Source organism: Pan paniscus, chromosome 1, assembly GCF_029289425.2.
Source record: "Pan paniscus chromosome 1, NHGRI_mPanPan1-v2.0_pri, whole genome shotgun sequence".
NCBI classification, from domain to species: domain Eukaryota; kingdom Metazoa; phylum Chordata; class Mammalia; order Primates; family Hominidae; genus Pan; species Pan paniscus.
This window is the reverse complement of record NC_073249.2, coordinates 166,923,993-166,943,430: the sequence shown is the minus strand read 5'-3', so window position 1 is coordinate 166,943,430 and position 19,438 is coordinate 166,923,993. Positions and strand designations below refer to the sequence as shown.

General features: G+C 39.6%; 1 protein-coding gene across 2 annotated transcripts in view; it reads right to left on the bottom strand.

Annotated features, from left to right (window-relative positions):
- CYP2J2 (cytochrome P450 family 2 subfamily J member 2) overlaps positions 1-17,685 on the bottom strand; it is a 37,135-nt gene extending 19,450 nt beyond the window's left edge. For both annotated transcript variants that reach the window (XM_034966262.3, XM_008977982.4), the window contains exons 1-5: positions 17,417-17,685; positions 6,808-6,970; positions 3,007-3,156; positions 2,453-2,613; positions 620-796 (exon numbers count right to left, since the gene is read on the bottom strand). In XM_034966262.3, coding sequence (XP_034822153.1) covers positions 620-796; positions 2,453-2,613; positions 3,007-3,156; positions 6,808-6,970; positions 17,417-17,626 — 861 coding nt within the window. In that variant the 5' untranslated portion in view covers positions 17,627-17,685. The remainder of the gene's footprint in view (positions 1-619; positions 797-2,452; positions 2,614-3,006; positions 3,157-6,807; positions 6,971-17,416) is intronic.
- Positions 17,686-19,438: the final 1,753 nt, after the last annotated feature.

Below are 19,438 nucleotides of genomic sequence, written 5' to 3'. Positions count from 1 at the left end.
TCAATCCTGAGTTAATGCTACCCTACATTTTCTGAAATATTGCCCCTATTTTTACTCCTGTAGCAGGCTGAGTAATGACCCACAAAGATATCCATCCACATCCTAATGTCTGGAACCTAGGGATGTTACTTTATAGGGAAAAAGGAACTTTGCAGATGTGGTTAAGGATTTTGAGATGGGCAGATTATCCTGGAACATTCCAGTGGGCCCAGTGTTATCATAATAGTCTTTATTAGCGGGAAATAAGAGGGTCAAAGTCAGAGAGAAAGAATGTCAGGATGGAAGCAGATACCAGAGAGAAGAGAAGATGCTGTGCTTCTGGCTTTGAAGATGAAGGAGGGGACAACAAACCAAGGGACATAGGCGGCTCTTAGAAGCTGGGAAAGTAATAGAAACAGATTCTTCGCCAGCACCTCCAAAGAGATCCAGCCTAGCCAAAACCTTACCTGTAATCCGGTGAAGCTGATTTCATACTTCTGATATCTAGAACTGTGAGAGAATCAATCTGTGCTATTTTAGGCACCAAGTTTGTGATCATATTTTACAGCAGCAGTTGGAAACTAATATACCCCTATTTGTGCTCTAAGAACAAAATACAAAATGACTTTGGTTTTCTCACCTTTGACATTTCTTTAAGGTAAGCATCAATAAAGTCTCTTGTTTCTGCAGGATTCCGGTCCTTTCTGTGTTTGTCAATCATATGAGAAACAAACAATTTCAGTTTTTTCCAGTTGCTGAAGAGAGTTTGGTGGGGTCCAGGCAGGAATTTCATTATCCATGGAAAGACATTGTAGAGCTAATTGAGAAAGACAAAATAATCATGCAGATAATATGGTGCCATTTTTTCACTTTTTAAGACAACAGAAACCATCTTCTCTTTCCGTCTCTTTTATTTGCTCACACTTAAACCTTGGTTATCCTTGACCCCTCTTTTCTCTCTCACCCCTCTAGCAAAACAGTTCAGCTCTCTGTCAAAAATATATCCAGCCTTGGACCACTTCTCACCACCCCAGCAGCTTGCCACCAAAGAAAAAATACTTATGAGACATCTGGGGACATCTGAGCACTGGTTGAGTGTTTGAAGGCATTAAATAACTATTGTTCATATTTTTCAGGCACAATGGTATTTTATTTTTGTTAAAATGGGTTTTTTTTAGAAATATATGCTGAAATATTTATGAATCAAATAATTGAGGTCTGTAATTTGCTCCAAAATAATTCAGGGACATTGGGAATGTGGTAGTAGGGCATAGATGCAGATACAGTGAAAATGGCCATGTGCTGATAATTGTTAGAGCTCATTGATGAGTACACAGTGATTCATGATTGTATTCTTTTATACACATTTGTAATTTTCAAAAATAAAGTCATTTTTTTAAACCGAGGAAATTTTTTAAAATTTTGATAATGGCATACTGCATAATTCAAGGGCACTCTTTCTACTGAAAACACCAAGAAAAGATGAAAAAGATACATGTGTAAACATTTAAGCACACATACATACAAATCAAGGTAGTGAGGTAGTTTCCAGGATAAGGCTTAGGGGAAGAAGAAAGCCCAGGGTATGAACTCAATACTTGGGGTCAACTTCTCCCCCCTCCCCCCGGCTCCCAGAAATGTCTTCCAAATTCCGAAAAGTCGAAAAGTGTCTGAGGAACCAAGAAACCGAGCAGAGTTTTTGACAAAGACTCAAAGGCTTAGAGGGACAAAAATTGTGGTGCAGGGCCCACCAAGGGAGAAGTGAGTTTGAACTCCAAATGGCTACACTCTATGGAATTAGAAGATTGATGATATTAAGTGCTGGTGGGCAGGCAAATAATGCAATGAGCTTGGCAATCTTTAAACATCTTTTATCTCCAGATACAGATATAAAAAATATGAGTGGATGTAACCACAAGAACACTTGTACAAGAATGTTCATGGCAGCTTTATTCATAGCATCCAAAACTTGGAAACAAATGTCCGTCAGTACAGAACAGATTGACAAAAAGTGGCACATTCATACAATGAAATACTAATCTGCATTAAAAAAGAGCAACCAGCACAGATGAATCTCAAAGCAACTTGCTGAGGAAGAAAGAGGATACAGAAGAGAACCTCTGAGGGAGGAGGGAAATGGACGAGTTGGGGAAGGACACAGAGAGGAGAGACTGAAGGGCAACAGCAATATTGTTTTTCTTTTTAAAAAGAACAACATAGGTGGATAGGCGTATGTCATATAACATGTTGTACTTTACATGCATGTTAGAAATGGTTTTTGCATATAAATATTCCATATTAGTTAAAAAACTAAAGTCAATAGATTGATTTCAAATAAGTTTGTGTTGAAATTAGTTTTGAAAGGTTATATTTTAACTTCAAAAACCCACAAAAAACTAAAAGGAAAAACCCATCTGTGGCTGACATTGGCCCCAATTTACTGAACAAAGATATGGAGAGACAGCTGCCTTACCTGGCATGTCTTTGAAGCCTCCAAGTATGTGACTTCATCCAGTAACTTCAGCAGCTGCTGAAACCAACTATCCTGGTACTCAAAGCGTTCTCCGAAGGTGATGGAGCAAATGATATTGGAAACTGCCTTGTTGATCTTGAAATGAGGGTCAAAAGGCTGTCCTGAAGGTGGAGGAAGGGCAAGATGGATCCTTCTGATGGATTTGTCTCCATTTCCTACTGAGAGTCTACTTTACATGGCATAAGACATACCTAGTGCAGAACCATATATGAGGAGCTGGCCACGTGACCTTACACTGCATCTGACATACAACAAGTATTCAGTCAACTCCAGGGAAGTCAAACTGCGGACCAGGGCTTAAATTCAGTAATGTGTTTAGTGCCCATCTTTGTGTATTTACTTCTAAAACTCTTTGAGGACAGAGTTGTTCACTGTTCTATCTTCCATTCCTAGCACAGTGCTGGGCATAGAACAAGCACTTACTCACTTAGTAAGTATCTGTCCAATGAACAAATGGGCCACAGTCTCTCACCTCTGTCATATGCAATGCTCACCGTTCTCCTCTTTTATTGCTTCAGTGAGGTGTTGGGCCTCCTCCTGAATGCGTTCCTCTAAGCTCTTCTTTCCTAAACCAAAGTTCCTTAGTGCTGTCAGAGTGAACCTTCTTTGCTCCTTCCATGCCTGGCCACTTGACATAATCAATCCTGGGAAAAAGAAAGTCAACATTACAGTATTCTGATTCCATAATATGAATATCCAGCAAATGATATGGGAATGTGTATCAGATGAAGGACAGGAGAAGATCATTAAGGCACTTGAAAACTGCCCAGAGAAATAATCCCAAAGCAATGGATATAATGGCTAATATTTACTGATTGCTTGCAATGGCAGGCACTTTAATATGCATTTTGTTGTGCATTATATAATTTAGTACTCATAGAAACTCTCTGGGATAGGTACAATTATTACCACCCCCACCCACACATTTTGCTAATGAAAAAACTGAGGAACAAGGGATAAAGGATAAAATACATTTTACAGGGTCTCACAGTAAGTAAGCAACTAAACAGGTATTCAATTTCAGGTCTGCCTTATTCCAAAGCCCATGCTTTGATTATTAGTTACATAAGTAAAGTTAAGTATTTATGTTATGCTAAACACTAGGAATGCACTAATGGTCAAGACAATGCCCATACTCTTAAAGAGGCTAAGGCTAAGAAAGGCTTTATAGGAGAGGTCCTATCTAACCTGGACATTAAAAGATGATGTAAGGAATCAAGAGATCAAGGAGGAGTGAAAGTTGCATACAGAAAGAAGAGTACAAGCAAAGAAAAAAAAATTTTTGTGTGTTTGACAGACCATCATTTGTTTTATAACACAGGTAATGCCATACTCCTTTCAATTTCTTCAATTCCAGAGCACTCCTCAACACCTTTTAATATCTGACTATGGCCTGCTCACCCACTGAATTGGTCCTCCTTGTTGTCATATCCAGGGATACCTTTTGACCTCGTCTTACTTGCAGCAGCAGTAGACACTTCTTTCTTGAAATACTGCCTTCCAGTGGTGCTCAGGATACCACTGTCTCCAGATTTTCTTTCTAATTCTCTGCCAGCAACTTCCTATATATTTTGCTGGTTCATCTTCTATTAAATCTTGAAATGGTGGAGTTCTTCAGGAACTTCTTCTTCATCTAAAACCTCTTCTTTTTCTCACCCTATACTCTATTTCTGGGAAATCTTATCAACTCCTAAAATTTTAAATAACATCTATTGATAGTGACCATCTATTTCTGTCCCTGAGCTCCAGAAGCATATATACAACGCTGCCTGCTTGACTTTGCTGACTTAAAGGTATTTTGAATTCGGCATATCCATGATTGAACTCACAGTTTTCTCCATATGACTTTTCACCCATGCCCAACTAAACCAAATACCTTGTACTCTTCTAAGTGTTCCTTCTTTCCATCATCTACCCATTTGAGTGTCACCTCAACACCTCCTTCTCCCTGCACCTACATCATCATGTCTTAAGAGGTGTACCTTCCTGGATATCTCAAATCCAGGTCTTCACTGCTACTATCTTGGACTAACCTACTGTTATTTCCCTACTGCTATTGGACCTTCCTAGCCTGAGCTACCACTGTCTGTAACCTAAAATGCTACAAAAGTCCCTTGCTCCCTTTCTTCTATTCTCTGAATGGCAGCCTAAATGAAACTTAAAAATACACAGTGTAAATATAATTCCCTTCTCTACTTAAAGCCATTCAAGAGCTTCCATTAATGTTAGGATAACAACTAGTATGCTTAACAGGAACCTGCGTGAACTATTCCTAGCCAAGCTCAGTAGCTTCATCTCCCTTTAATTATCTCCTTTTAATCCCCATGCTTGTCATGTTGGCCACCTTTCATTTCTTCAAGTTCCCTGTCCTTTTCACTTCAGGGACTTTTCATTTTTTATTCTGTCTGCCAGATTGTTTCACCAGTTTATTAAATGAATATTTATTTACTTTTTTCTGCATCCCAGGACTGCATTAATAAGTACATCCTGAACTTGACTTCATAACACTGTAGGCTTCTATTATAGTTAACTGATACTATTTTTCTTTCTGCATAGAATATAAACTACATAGGATATGGATTTTATCTATTCTTCTCACTGTTCCATCACTCATGCCTAGTACCATGCTTCACAAGGCAGATAATACAGTGAATGGATAAAGAATTAACTGATGAAATATTTCTAAGAATTGAGAAGCACCTTGTAGGGTAAAGAAAGAGAGATCAGACCGTTACTGTGTCTATGTAGAAAGGGAAGACACAAGAAATTCCATTTTGACCTGTACCCTGAACAATCACTTTGCCCTGAGATGCTGTTAATTTGTAACTTTTCCCCAACCTCTTTGCCCCAATCTCTTTGCCCCAACCTTGAGCTCACAAAAACATATGTTGTATGGAATCAATGTTTAAGGGATCTAGGGCTGTGCAGGATGTGCCTTGTTAACAAAATGCTTACAAGCAGTATTCTTGGTAAAATCATTGCCATTCTCTAGTCTTGACAAACCAGGGGCGCAATGCACTGTGAAAAGCTGCAGGGACCTCTCCCCTGGAAGCCGGGTATTGTCCAAGGTTTCTCCCCATGTGATAGTCTGAAATATGGCCTCATGGGATGAGAAAGACCTGACCGTCCCCCAGCCTGACACCCGTGAAGGGTCTGTGCTGGGGAGGATTAATAAAAGAGGAAAGCCCCTTGCAGTTGAGATAGAGGAAGGCCACTGTCTCCTGCCTGCCCTTGGGAATGGAATGTTTCGGTATAAAACCCGATTGTACATTTGTTCAATTCTGAGACAGGAGAAAAACCACCCTATGGCAGGAGGTGAGACATGTTGGCAGCAATGCTGCTCTGTTACTCTTTACTCTACTGAGATGTTTGGGTGGAGAAAAGCATAAATCTGGCCTACGTGCGTGTCCAGGCATAGTACCTTCCCTTGAACTTATTTGTGACACAGATTCCTTTGCTCACATGTTTTCTTGCTGACCTTCTCCCCACTATCACTCTGCTCTCCTGCCGCATTCCTCCTGCTGAGATACTGAAAATAGTAATTAATAAATACTGAGGGAAGTCAGAGACTGGTGCCAGTGCAGGTCCTTGGTATGCTGAGCGCCAGTCCCCTGGGCCCACTTTCCTTTCTCTATACTTTGTCTCTGTGTCTTATTTCTTTTCTCAGTCTCTTGTCCCACTTGATGAGAAATACCCATAGGTGTGGAAGGGCTGGCCCCCTTCACACCTAAAAGTGGTGATTTAATAGAATAATAGATTTGAGATTTTCATTTCAATTTTTAAATGTTTCATTATATTTAATGGTAATTTTAAGTGTTCATGCCAATCTGTTCATGCCAATCTGTTCTATCATAGACCAGAAGGCTCAAGATCCTCTGTGTGGCACAACCTTAATGAAAGAGAATAAGGAAATAGCAACAGGAAGAAGCAGCAGCAGAAGGAGGAAGATCCACATCCATTTTCCTAAGGAGAGAGGGTTGGAAGAGGAAAACAGAGAGAACACGTTCCTCTGCTATAAATGGGTAACGTGGTTACTTCATTATAAAAGCATCCAGAGTAGGTTTGGGCAGGGCATGTAGTTTCTCCCAAATCCCAGTGAGGGATGATCTTATCAAATCTTCTGAGGGAGTGACTTCAATCAGGAAATGTGAATATCCAGCTTTCTTTAGTGGCAGGAAGTTTATTATGGGGCTGGTTTCTAGGAGCGTTGGAAAATTACAGTCACCAAGGTGCCTTTAACAGATTATAGGACTATCAACATCAAACACTCACCTTTCGTTGGCCAAGAAACTTACCATTTTTCTTAAAGATATGTTCTCGTATAGGGGTCACGGGGCGGTTCCCAAAGTTTTGGTCCATGTGGATAAGGGCTTCTTTGATTAAGGGCAAGCCAGTAATAAGAACTGCAGATATGTCACCAAGCTCCAAGCTAAAAAGGTTCCCATATTTCTTCACAAACTGAAAAATAGTTAAATCGTAACAGTTGAATATGCACATGTCCATGTGTTCAGAAATGGAGGATGTGTGTAGCTGGAGGGGCTCATATTGAGAGGAGTGCGTGTGTCTGTGTCTGTGTGTGTACGTGTGTGTGTGTGTGTGAGTGAGTGTACATTGGTCTCACGGGAATGCTTTTATTTCCTTTTCTCCTTCTCTCAACAAGGCTCAGATTCAATTCACTTCAGAATGTGAATGTTTCTTTATAAATATCTATTTATGTATTCAACCAACATGAACTGAGTGAGCATCTATCATGTGTCCCTAGGGCAAGGCATGAGGATAAAACTGTAATAAAATAAATAAGTTCTGGCCATGTGCAGTGGCTCATGCCTGTAATCCCAACACGCTGGGGGGCCGAGGTAGGCAAATTGCTTGAGCCAAGGAGTTCGAGACCAGTCTGGGCAACATAGTGAGACCCTGTCTTTACAAAAACATAAAAATTAGCTGGGTATGGTGGTACATGCCTGTGGACCCAGCTACTCAGGAGGCTGAGGTGGGAAGGTCACTTGAGCCTGAGAGTTTGAGCCTGCGGTGAGCCATGATCGTGCCATGGCACTCCAACTTGGGTGACAGAGTGAAAGCCTGTCTCAATATATAGACATAGTAAACAAGATTTCTAACCCCAAGCATCCTAGAGTCTAGTGAATAGAGAGAATTCAGCACATCTGAATTCTCACCTGAACACTAATCATGTCTCAGCCACTTAAGAAGGCTGAGACATGATTAGTGTTAATCTGGTGTACCAAGCATGGACTTCTTAGTAAATCATAACTATCTGTTTAACCAAATGAGAATGTCCCCTTCCTAGACTGCGCATAGATAATAGAAACGTATGCTAGATAATACGAGGTGCATTTTAGGGCAGGGGCCAGGCATGGAGGAAAGCCCTCGAGCTCTGGAGTTATGTGACAATCTGGGCTGTATAGTTCAATCGTTTTCGGCTCTTGCGGAGGTTGCTTTATTTTTTGAGCCTCAACTCCCCAGCTATAAAAGGGAGAAAATTATTCCTCTCTCTTAAGGTTCTGTGAGGAAGAATGAGAGCAGCAATGTGAAAGGCACTTTGTTTTCTTGTTCCAGGCGCACAGCCACCCAGTGAGTCTCCGAGGAATGAACGAGCTCTGTGTGCAAAGGGCCGTGGATGCATTCTTATGGTGGCAAAGGGGACAGGAACCCACTGGTGTGTGGGAAGAAGGCACTCATGGTCATGGGCAGCCATTGCTAAGCACCTTTCATATTTTATCTCATTAATCTCACAACCACCCTACAGTAGTAATAGTTCTTATCTTTCAAGATGGAAAATGAGTTCTGGCTGAAACAACACAGCAAAGGTGACAAAGCTATTGAGTGGTGCAGGGAATTTCCCAGGCATTATGTAAGATTTGAGGACAAAGACGTGAGCCCAAGATGGCTCCAGAACCTGAGTGACAGAGTTTAGTGGGAGTGACAGAGTGAAAGTAAGAATGAGTGAGAGTGAGAGAGTTGGGGTGGGAGAGAGACAGAATGGGGATGTGTATGTTCATGAATGTGCACAAGCGTGCAAATATCTGCAAATGTAGGTTGGAGGACAGTGTACGGTCATGAATCAAAATCCTTCCTAATGTATCTGTTCAACAGAGGGTCCCAGGTAGACCCTGCCCCTGCCTTTTTTCTGCCTAGGTTGTGTCTAGCTGCAGGCAGTGGTAACAATCCGAAGGGCTTCATTTCCTTTAGGTGTTTGTGGCCTCTTCTCCACAATCCAGATGCCTTTGCACTTACACTCCACCATATTCCTCTTAGAGTCCTGTTCCTAATGGTCCCCATCGGAGCAAATACAGTGGATTCAGTCTTATCCCACCACCTTGCTCCCACATTAAAGTCCAAGCCTGAATTCAGTCCTTGTATTCTTTTGGCCCAGAGTCCTCCATCAATCTTTATCTCCTACACAGCATGTCCTGTCTTGCTAGGAAAAGCAGAGCTGAGATTCAATCTCAAGTCAGTTTGCTCCTAAAGTAAGCGTCTTTGCTTCTAAGAAATGGCAGTAATGGGACCATACACATCAAGCAATTTTTTTAATGTACCCTTGCTGAATTCCTGGATGAACTTCTTAGGCCTGACAAGAAGGATTTCTTGACTAATTTAGAACATTAAATAAGGATGTTTTTGGAAGAGCTGAAAAATCTCAGGTTAAAAAGGACTTCTAACTAGCAAAGTATACAGCCTAGAATCTCAGCTTGTACTTGGGAGGGATTCAGAACTCCATTACTATTTACTGAAATAAACTTCCTGAGAATTTTATCTCTACCAACTCTCTGCCACTGCATATTTTGAATTAAACAGAACTAGATAAAAAACTTGTATGGTGTTATCAACTGTTTAAACACGGGGTAGGAGCCCTGGGATGAGGATGGCGATGTCTAACAATTCTTACGTGCACCCTGTCAGTCATTTTATCCATTTCTTTAGAAAGATTAAATGACCCAGAGGGCCTCTGAGAAGACTTTGTAAGGCAGGGCACACTTTTCAATTGTATATCATTGAATGAGCCACGAAAAAAAAAAAAAAAACCTTAACAGAATAAAACAAAAGGAGATAAAAATAAGATGCCTTTTGAAAGGCAAAAACAGTCTTAAAATCAGAAATGAAAATAGAAAAAGAAAAGAACTGAAACAGAATCTATAAAAGTCAAACAAAAGCAATAGGAGACAGGAAATGTAATGCTAGGAATAAAAATTCCAAATGTAGCATAAGCATTTAAAAAAGGGTGGAACAAAATAAATGTTTACAGTAAAGAGGAAGAAGTAAAGGATTAGTGGGAGAAGAGACTGAACTATTGAACCATGGCTACCAAGAGATATAAAGTTTACAGAGATTCCACTGAATCTAAGTTCTTAAATTTAATAACCAACAGAACAAAGACATGAAAAGAGGAAAAGAAAAACAGGAAAAGAGTGTACTAATTCACACTCCTACCAGCAGTAGGTCAGAGGGTCTGTTCCCCTGAGCTGTGCCTCTGAGAGTGTGTGTGAGAGTGAGAGAGAGAGAGAGATCCTAAGAGGCACAAAAATGCATGCTGTTTCTGTATTTCTCTGAGGTTTAACATCTGTCCCTCAATCTGGATGTTGTATTTTTAAAGTCGTATGTTTATGTCTTTCAAACATTTCTGTATCAAGGTATTCAACATTTTTCTCATTGATACGTGGAATTTCTAATAAAAAGTTGGAAATATAATTTTATTTTCATTTACATACAAATCTGGAAAGATATCCACCAAGGTCCTATAGAGGTACCGCTGAGTGTATGTGTGTGTGTGCACATGTGCACGTGTGCACGCATACACAGTGGTGGCAGGATAGGCACAAGGACAGGTAAGATTCTCTCTCTCCTTAAACTGTATTTTAATATGTTGTCTCACTGTGTATGTATTGTTGCCTTTACAGTCAAAAAGCTTTTTTTAATCCAATAAAGAAAAAAAAATAAACAAGGAAATGGGAAATAAAGCTTTAAAACAGTGGTTCTTTACTTTTTTGAGTTATAGAATCCTTTGAAAATAGAATGTATATGATAGACCTGATCTCCAGTAAACACATACACAGCTATACACATAAAGAGCTTTGCATGCAGTTTCAGGAGTTACCAGTCCTCTGGGGCCCATGAACTCCTTCCAAGAATAATGGTCTCACAGGTAGTTCTTGGGGCTGCGACGGTTTCTGAGAACAGGCTGTGGAGATCAAATTCATGTTCAATTTAACAGGCTTTTATGAGATGCTTAAGAGTTGCCAGGCACCTTCTGGCACTGGCATATTATACATGGAGGTAATACAAAGATCAATATGATATGATGTGTTCCTAAAGTGTCAAAGTCTCTTGGGAGAGACTGACTGTGCGGAAAAAAAATGGAATGCACAGCAGATGACATGTGTTATTATGCTGATAGAGAGGGACATAAAGCTATCGCAAGAAGAGATGATTTTCCACCACAGATATAAGAAAAATATCTTTTTAAAGAGTAGATGGTATCTGAGCCAGATCTTAAATGAAAGTCAGGATGCCACCAAAAAACAGATAACAAACAAAAACCAACAACCCCCAAACCACAATGATAATAAAAAACATGTAGTAAGAAATCAAAGGCATTCTAGGTTGTGAGAACACCACATACAGATGTAAAGGGGAAATGCAGAAGGTGTTTGGGAGCAAGAGAGCTACCTTGTCTGACTGAAGCATAGGGTTCATTATTTAAAGAGCACTGACCATGTGGCAGGTCAATGCCAGGTGCTGGGGAGTGCAACAAGTCCTTCACTTCAAGAAGCTAACAATCTAATGGAGCATATAGATAAATAATCACTTCTCATTATTATCATTCTTTACAATAAAATATTTGATGGGAGGAAGTTAAGAACCACATAAGAGGACCAGGGTTGAGGAAGGCTCCTGGGAAAAGTGTCTTCTCAGTTGATAAGGGAGATGGGAGACAAGGCTGACACGGTAATCTGAACTAGGCTGAGGAGAGTCTTAATATCAGGTATAATATTTTGGATCTTGTTTGGTTTTCAATCAGAATTCTAAGATGTTTGAGTAGGGGAGGTGATGTAAGGGAGTGCTTAAGAGTTTGGATTTTGAAATTATACAAACTTGTTTGAATCCAGGTTCTGCTTCTTAGTTTCTGTGTGATTTGGGAGAAAGTTATTTAAGTTTTCTCTGTCTTAGTTTCCAAGTCTATAAAATGGAGGGTGTTATTAGTTCCCATGTTTAGTATTGTTGTGATAAGTAATCATAATACTAAAATTAATAATAAAATTATTATGGCTCAGACCATTTTCCCCTATGAAAAATCTTCTGTCCCTTTACTCCATTTAGCCACTTGCCAAAAATCAAAATTTCCTTTAAAATTTAGCCCAATTTCTTCCAACATTCTACAAAAGGTTATCCCCAGGGTTTCCATTCAGTGATCCAAACTCCTTATATCTCATTTGGTTACCAAGAGTGTACAGTATACATTTAGTCATATACAGCCTTGTATTTTGCCTGGCATATGATAAGCACTTAATAAATGTCTGTTGAGTGAATAAACATGTGAGTACATCAATTGTCCTCTAACCATGTCATGAAAAGTCAGGCAACATAAAGTAGATAACGGGTATATGCAGGGAGACCCCCTGAAACTATTGTTACGGAATAAAAGATGAAATGCTCCTGATTATTGTAAATGCAAAATTGCATGCAGGATTGTGTAAAGACAATGCCAGGTTGGGCTGCCAGAATGAGCCAACAGTGCGTGATGTGCTTCCCCCTGTAGAGAGCCTATAAATGGACATGCAGTCAGGGAGGTTTCACATCACCAAGATTCCTATCCCAGAAAAGCAGATGTTCATAGCTCTGGGAATGGAATGCAACCCTTGTGGAGAGCCTATAAATGGACCCATGAGGGGCATCTGTTCACATGGATAAGATAGGGTTATAAACGCCCTTATCTTGCCACGGCTCTTCTAGGTCTCTTTAGGGTTAAGGCATACTCCCTTCTGAGAATTTTTGGTCTAACCGGTTGTCTAGCAAAAGCTGGTTGCAAACAATCAGTAGAAACAGGACGTGAAGCTAGACAACCGGTTAGACCAAAAATTCTCAGAAGGGAGTATGCCTTAATCCTAAAGAGACCTAGAAGAGCCATGGCAAGATTAACCATGCTGATTAATATCTTGCTAATCATAGGTTATGGATAGACTGTGTTTCTGTTCTAAGGCTCTGTTAGAAATTGCTGATGCACACACTATATTGTAAATTCTTATCTCTGTATACTGTACTTCTGCAAACCGATGTTAAAGAATTACTTCATCCCCATGTGACCATCTCATCTCATAATCAAACAACCCTAAATCCCTCACTAACCTACCCCCGTCCTCACTAAACTTAATAGTAAATGCTGGTATATCCAGCGCACTGGCGGCATCGCAGGTCCAGAAGGTGGTGACCCCCCTGGACCCAGCTTTCACTATCTTGTGTGTGTCTTTTATTTCTCGACCTGCCGATCCACCTGGGAACAAAGAAAGAGCCCTGTTGCATTGCAGGCTGCTGGCCAGATCCCACAATAGATATACAAATCAAATAGTCTCGGGCTCAAATCCTTATTTGTTATCATTTAGCTGAATAACCTGGGCAGTTCACTGTTTGTTCTCGGTCAGTTTGCTCCATGGTAAAATGGAAGCACCACCAGATCACACCTAACTTGTGTGCCCATCATGAAGATGAAATGAAAACTGACATAAAAATACTTATGTAAGATCTATTAGTTAGTACTTAATGTTTCCCAATTGCAAGAATGTAAATTTAATTATAACTAAATTTCATAACTTAACTCCATTTGTTTTACACCCAGAAACATAAAAATGCAAACCTATATAAAATAAAAATAAATGATGACAGTGTGATAAGAAAATCACAGGGCCAAGGATGAGATCCCAGTCTCAGTTTTGTCACTGGCTAGTTTTGTGACATTAGGCAAGTCATTTAACCCCTCTTTTAACACCTATCTTAGGAATACAACAAAGGTGCAGATCAAGCTTCTTATTCCAGATAAGGTTGAAAAAAAGCATTCCATTTTACTTCTATTAATCATGACACCAATTAACACAGACAAAAATATCTTTAAGAAAAGTCTACTCTCTCTAGCCAGAGGACCAGGAAAAGGAAAACCCAACAGGACAAAAACCATTTAGCCTTTTTACTTCTTTGTTGTGGAGGCAAATACCATGAAAAACATTTGACCCTTCCCAACTCTAAAAGGTCCTACAGCACTGGAGTACATGGATAGTACCTTGTCTTTCAGCCTACTTTGCAATAATGAGGTAGTACCCTTCTCTGCTGAGTCTGTGAGCTGAATTGTGACTTCTATTCCTAAGCTGAAGTAAAGAAACTCCCTGCAGGAGTCAGAGGGCAAATTAGGCTTTCCAGCCTTCTTCTACAGTAATAAGGAGGTGCACTTCCCCTTGGAGGAGATATGGGCAGATCTCTGACACTCTTCCCTCCGTAGTAAAGCATAAGCTACTATGCCAGAGGGATCCCTGTCTTCTGTTCCATCTTCCTTTTCCCCAGCTTGCACTGATGAGAATGTGAGATGGGCTCCTGTGGGAGTCGGTAATAAAAGTGGAGTAGACCAGAATAGCACTGCAGAGGCTTTATAACCTGCATTGATATTTGAACTGCCACCCACAAAAGTGAGCATTCAGAATCTAAATAGGCTACATGCTAAAATAAAAGATCTGTATAGTATCCAGGGTAAGTCTTATAACAAATATATAAAATGTCCAGGATATAGTCCATAATTACTCACCTTACCAAGAATCAAGAGAACATCAATTGAGTGAGTTGACACCAACAGTGAGATGACACAGATGTTAGAAATATAGAATAATTAAATATTTAAAAGCAGCTGTTATAAAGCTTTTCCAATAACTATGAATAGTCTCAAAACAAACAAAAAATTAGGAAATTTTAACAAAGAAATAAAAGATAAAGAAGAACCAAGTGAAAGTTTTAGAACTGAAAATACAATAGAATAAATTTTAAAACTCAGTAAAATAGCTCAATAGCAGAATGGTAATGATAGCAGAATCTGTGAATTTGAAGACAGCTCAGAAGAACATATTCAAACTAAACAACACAGAGAAACTACATTGGAAACAACAAAAACAGAGTTTCAGGAACTTGTGGCACAACAAGAGACCTAACATTTGTGCCATCAGTATCCAAGAGTCCAAGAAAGAGAGGAAAAATAATGTGTAGCTGAAAAATATATGAAGAAAGAGTGGCAGAAGCTCCCCCAAACTGGCAAAAGACAAATCTATAGTTTCAGAAACCCAAACAGGATAGACCCAAAGAAAGTAGCACCAAGATGTATCATAATTAAACCTCTGAAAATTAAACAAAAACAAAAACAAAGAAAATTTCTTGAAGGAAGGCAGTGAGAAAAAGTTCATTACATATGGGGGATAACAATTCAGATGACAGTAGATTTCTTAACAGAAACCACAGAGGCCAAAAAGAAGAAGCATAAACTTTTAAAATGTTGAATGAAAGGAATTGTCAACCTAGAATTCTATGTCCAGTGCAAATATACTTCAGAAATGAAGGTGAAATAAAAACATTCTTAGATGAAGGAAAGCTAAGAGAATTTCTTGCCAGTACACCTGCACTAAAAGAATATCTAAAGATAGTTCTTCAGATCTGAAAGGATATGATAAGCTTGTAACATCAGAAATGAAAAAAGATAAATGAAAAGGGTAAATAAATGAGTAAATACAATAGACTATTATTCTCTTGAGTTTTCAAAATTGCATTTAACATTCAAAAGCAAAATTATAATATTATCTGATGTAGTTATCAATGTATATAGAGATAACACTTACAACAATTATGAAGTAGAGAGGGTAAAGGAACCTAAATGGTTGCAAGATATCTATATTTCACTTGAGGTAGTAAAATTTTTACACTAATAGACTGCAATCAGCTACATCTGCATATCGTAATCCTTAGAGCAATCACTTGTAAAACATAATACAAACAGAGCTGCTAAAAAACACCTCAGATAAATAAGAATAAAATTATTTTTAATATGTTCAAGTAATTCACAGGAAGATAGAAAAAGGAAAACAGAGGCATAAAAAACAGGAAAAACAAAATAAATAATAAAATGGTAGACAAATCTTAATATGTCAATAATTACATTAAATATAAATAGTCTACATTCACCAATTAAAAGACAGAGATTGCCAGAATGAAAAAAAAGACCCAAGTATATGCTGCCTTCAAGAAACTAATTTCAAGTATAATGATACAAGAAGGTTAAAAGTTAAAGAATAGAAATGCATATACCATGCACATACTAATCAGAAAAAAAGTTGTGGCTATATCAGATAAAGTACAGTTTAGGCAAATAAAATTATGAAGAATTAAGAGGGACATTACAGGATAAAAGGATCAATTCACTAAGAAGACATGATAATCTTAAATGTGTATGTGCAAAACAACAGAGTTTCTAAATACATGAAGGAAAAACTACTAGAACTGAATGGAGAAATAGATACTCTCAACTGTCCTTCAAAACTTCAACATTCTTCTTTCAGTAATTGATAGAATAAGTAGATAAGAAGTCAACAAGGATATAGGCAAACCAAACAATATCATTACCCAGTAAAATCAAATTGATATTGATATCAATTACTTCACCCAACAATAATTTATATCGATTATTCCACCCAACAATAGTCAAATACATATTTTTTCCAGCCTCCATGGCACATTTATCAAGATAGACTATATCTTGTGTCATTTAATCAACCTTAACATATTTAAAAGAACTGAAATTGTACATAGTATGATGTTTGACCACAATGGAGTCAAACTGGAAATAATTAACAGAATGATAACAAGAAAATCTCCACATACTTGGAAATTAAACAACATATTAATTAAATAAGGACACAGGTTTGGGGGCTTAGTTTTAACATTCTGTGGCTAATTCTGTCACTTAGTATTACCAATTGGGTATTTCTCCCATAAAGTGATAAAACTTTGTCTATCAATATTTGAGGGCAATATACAGCCATGTGTTTAAAGTACTGCAGGCATGTGCAGGGAAAGGGGAACTACTATTTGTTATGTACCAACTATATGTCAGTACTGACCATTCACTATTTTATCTAATCTTCATAATCACTTGTCACACTGTTGTCTCTCAGCAAGTTACCTGTGCTGAGTGTCAGGAAAACCAGTATTGGTTTCTTGAGATAGGGTTTGATGTCTGCGAGAACTTGAAAGAACTTGGTCACCAGAGTCGGGGAGCCCTGATAGGAGATTATTGTATAGAGGCGGAAAGAAGCTGCATCAAGAAGGGTCCCAGGTGGTTCAGTCAGGAGTCTGAACACCATTTGGCAAAAATTTAAGCAGAGGAAGAACATTTTAAAATTCTTACTTAGTGAGAGTGCACTGCAAGGGAAGGAGGTTGAAGCTGGGGGGCTCAGTTAGTGTAGTGGGAATAACTCAGTTGAGAAATGATCAAGATTGAGGTAGTATTATCACCACTTTATGTATGGGAAATGAAGTTTCTCAGAAAGAAAGTATAGCATTTTTAAGGCCAATCATATAAAAGAGGGCAAGGTAATCACATTACAAATAAGGTGCTCCAGTAATGTTTAACACGACAACATGCAAATAGTAAACATTTAATAATATTCCATCCCTAGAAAGTGCAGGTGGAATCATGACAGTTAATGGGTTAGGAAATGAAACTCAAAAGTGGGTTTTACCAGGTTACCAGCGTTAGCCACACCTCTTCCTGCCCTTCATCCCCCACCCCACCCACGTTGCCGGAACGTCCCTTGTGCTGCAGAACAGGGTTAGGGTCAGGACACGCCAGGCACCTTCTCCCGCTCCTACCAGCTGAACCTCCAGGTGCGACTGCTCGAAGTCCACAAGGAAGAAGTTGCCAAGGAAGGGCAGGCGCCAGGGCCCCGGCGGGTAGTTCTTTGGGCGCCGTCTTTTGAGAAAGTCAGCAGCGAGCAGAAAGGCGACAGTGCCCAGTAGGAGAGTCCGAGGATGGACCACTGCCCAGAGGGCAGCCGCCAGAGAGCCCATCGCCGCGAGCATAGCTCAGACGTCCTCCTGCTCTTCTGCGGTCCAAGCAGGCGGCGGTCCCAGCAGGCGACGGTCCCCGCCCCCCCTCGCTCCCAGCCGTGCCCCGCCTCCCAGCCCGCCCCTTCGCAGCACCCTGCGAAGATGCCAGGCGCTGGATTCCCGGGGGGACACGCACCGGTCTCAGAAAAGGCCAGGCTAGGAGCAGTTTCTTTTCTATTTAGAAAGCTCATGGGTTTACTGAGAGCGCCACAGACATTTGAGCCTCTGTTCGGTTCAATCACCGTCTCTCCTATGATTGGAACCGTGCCTGGTAAACAGCGATAACAACAGCAGTACCTAACATTTCTTGGACTCTTACTATATGCCAGGCAGCACATCCGCCTCTTTACATAGATTATTATTTCATTTTGACAAAATTATGAAGGAGAAGCTCTCGGTAGTCTCATCTTGCTGTTGAGGAAACAGAAAAGTTAAGTACTAAGTATGTGGGGAACAAATAAATCCACCCTTCTGAAACACATCTAAACGAGGTCCTGTATTTGAAAGTGTCTGGAAGATTAAAAGGCACTACACCAAAGCTGCTAGCACTGAGCAGCAGCCATAATAAGTGCTTAATTAACATTTGTTGAAGGAATGTCTTAGTTCTGATCCTTGCTGGTTTGCTCTATAAGGCTCCTCTCCAAAGCCCCAAGACTGTGGGACCTCCAGGTTCCAGCCTTTCCTACCATCTGGTGAGTGCCTGCTTGGGTCTCACAAATGGTGAGACTGAAAACATGAAACATAGCTCGGGAATAGTATAGTACACACTCATGCACTCAACATAGAGTCACATATTCTGCTTACAATATTTTATTTTATTTCTTTCTTTATTTTTGAGACAGAGTCTTGCTCTGTCACCCAGGCTGGAGTTCAGTGGCACCATCTCAGCTCACTGCAACCTCCACCTCCCAGGTTCAAGCGATTCTTCTGCTTCAGCCTCCCATGTAGCTGGGACTACAGGCACATGCCACCATGCCCGGCTAATTTTTGTATTTTTGGTACAGATGGGGTTTCGCCGTGTTGGTCAGGCTGGTCTCAATCTCCTGACCATAGGTGATCTGCCCACCTCAGCCACCTAAAGTGCTAGGATTACAGGTGTGAGCAAGAAATGAAATGAGAATTGAAGTCTCTTGTTCTCTTTCTAAGGTCCAGAGAGAAATACTAGTCAGAGCTTAGCTTGTATCCTTCTAGTCCACATTTTCCTGTTTTACTACAGCTGTTATGCATCCATACAATATTTCTAATATTTATATATGATATTTTTACACGAATTATTCTACAACTCAGTATTATGTGTTTGAGATTTATCCTGACTGATATATGTGGCTCTAATTCACTTAATTTAATAGATGGATAGTATTCTATTACTATGCCACAATTTATTTGCTCATTCCCATATCAGTGGACGTCAGGTTTGTTATATCTCTCCTTCCTTTTTATTTTTTGCATTAAAGAATGATGCAGGGGAATGACTTCCATAATGGCAGCATGAGAAACCCCACAGAACCTCTTCCTAGTAAAAAATTGTGATTGCTAAAAATTATTTATAAAACTAAAATAATTTAAGTCCCTGAAAATTGTTCTAAAGGCATACAGTAAATAAATAAATTTTATTTAAGAAGAATCTACTAAACGCTACTAAACACAGTAAGAGTCTGTGGCATTTGAGCCATAACTCACTCTTTCTCCTAGTCCCCAGATCAACGTGACAGAAACCCCATTCTAGACAGTTATATCCAAGAACACTTTCCCTAGCTCTCAAATGAAGGCTACAGTATCTCCCTG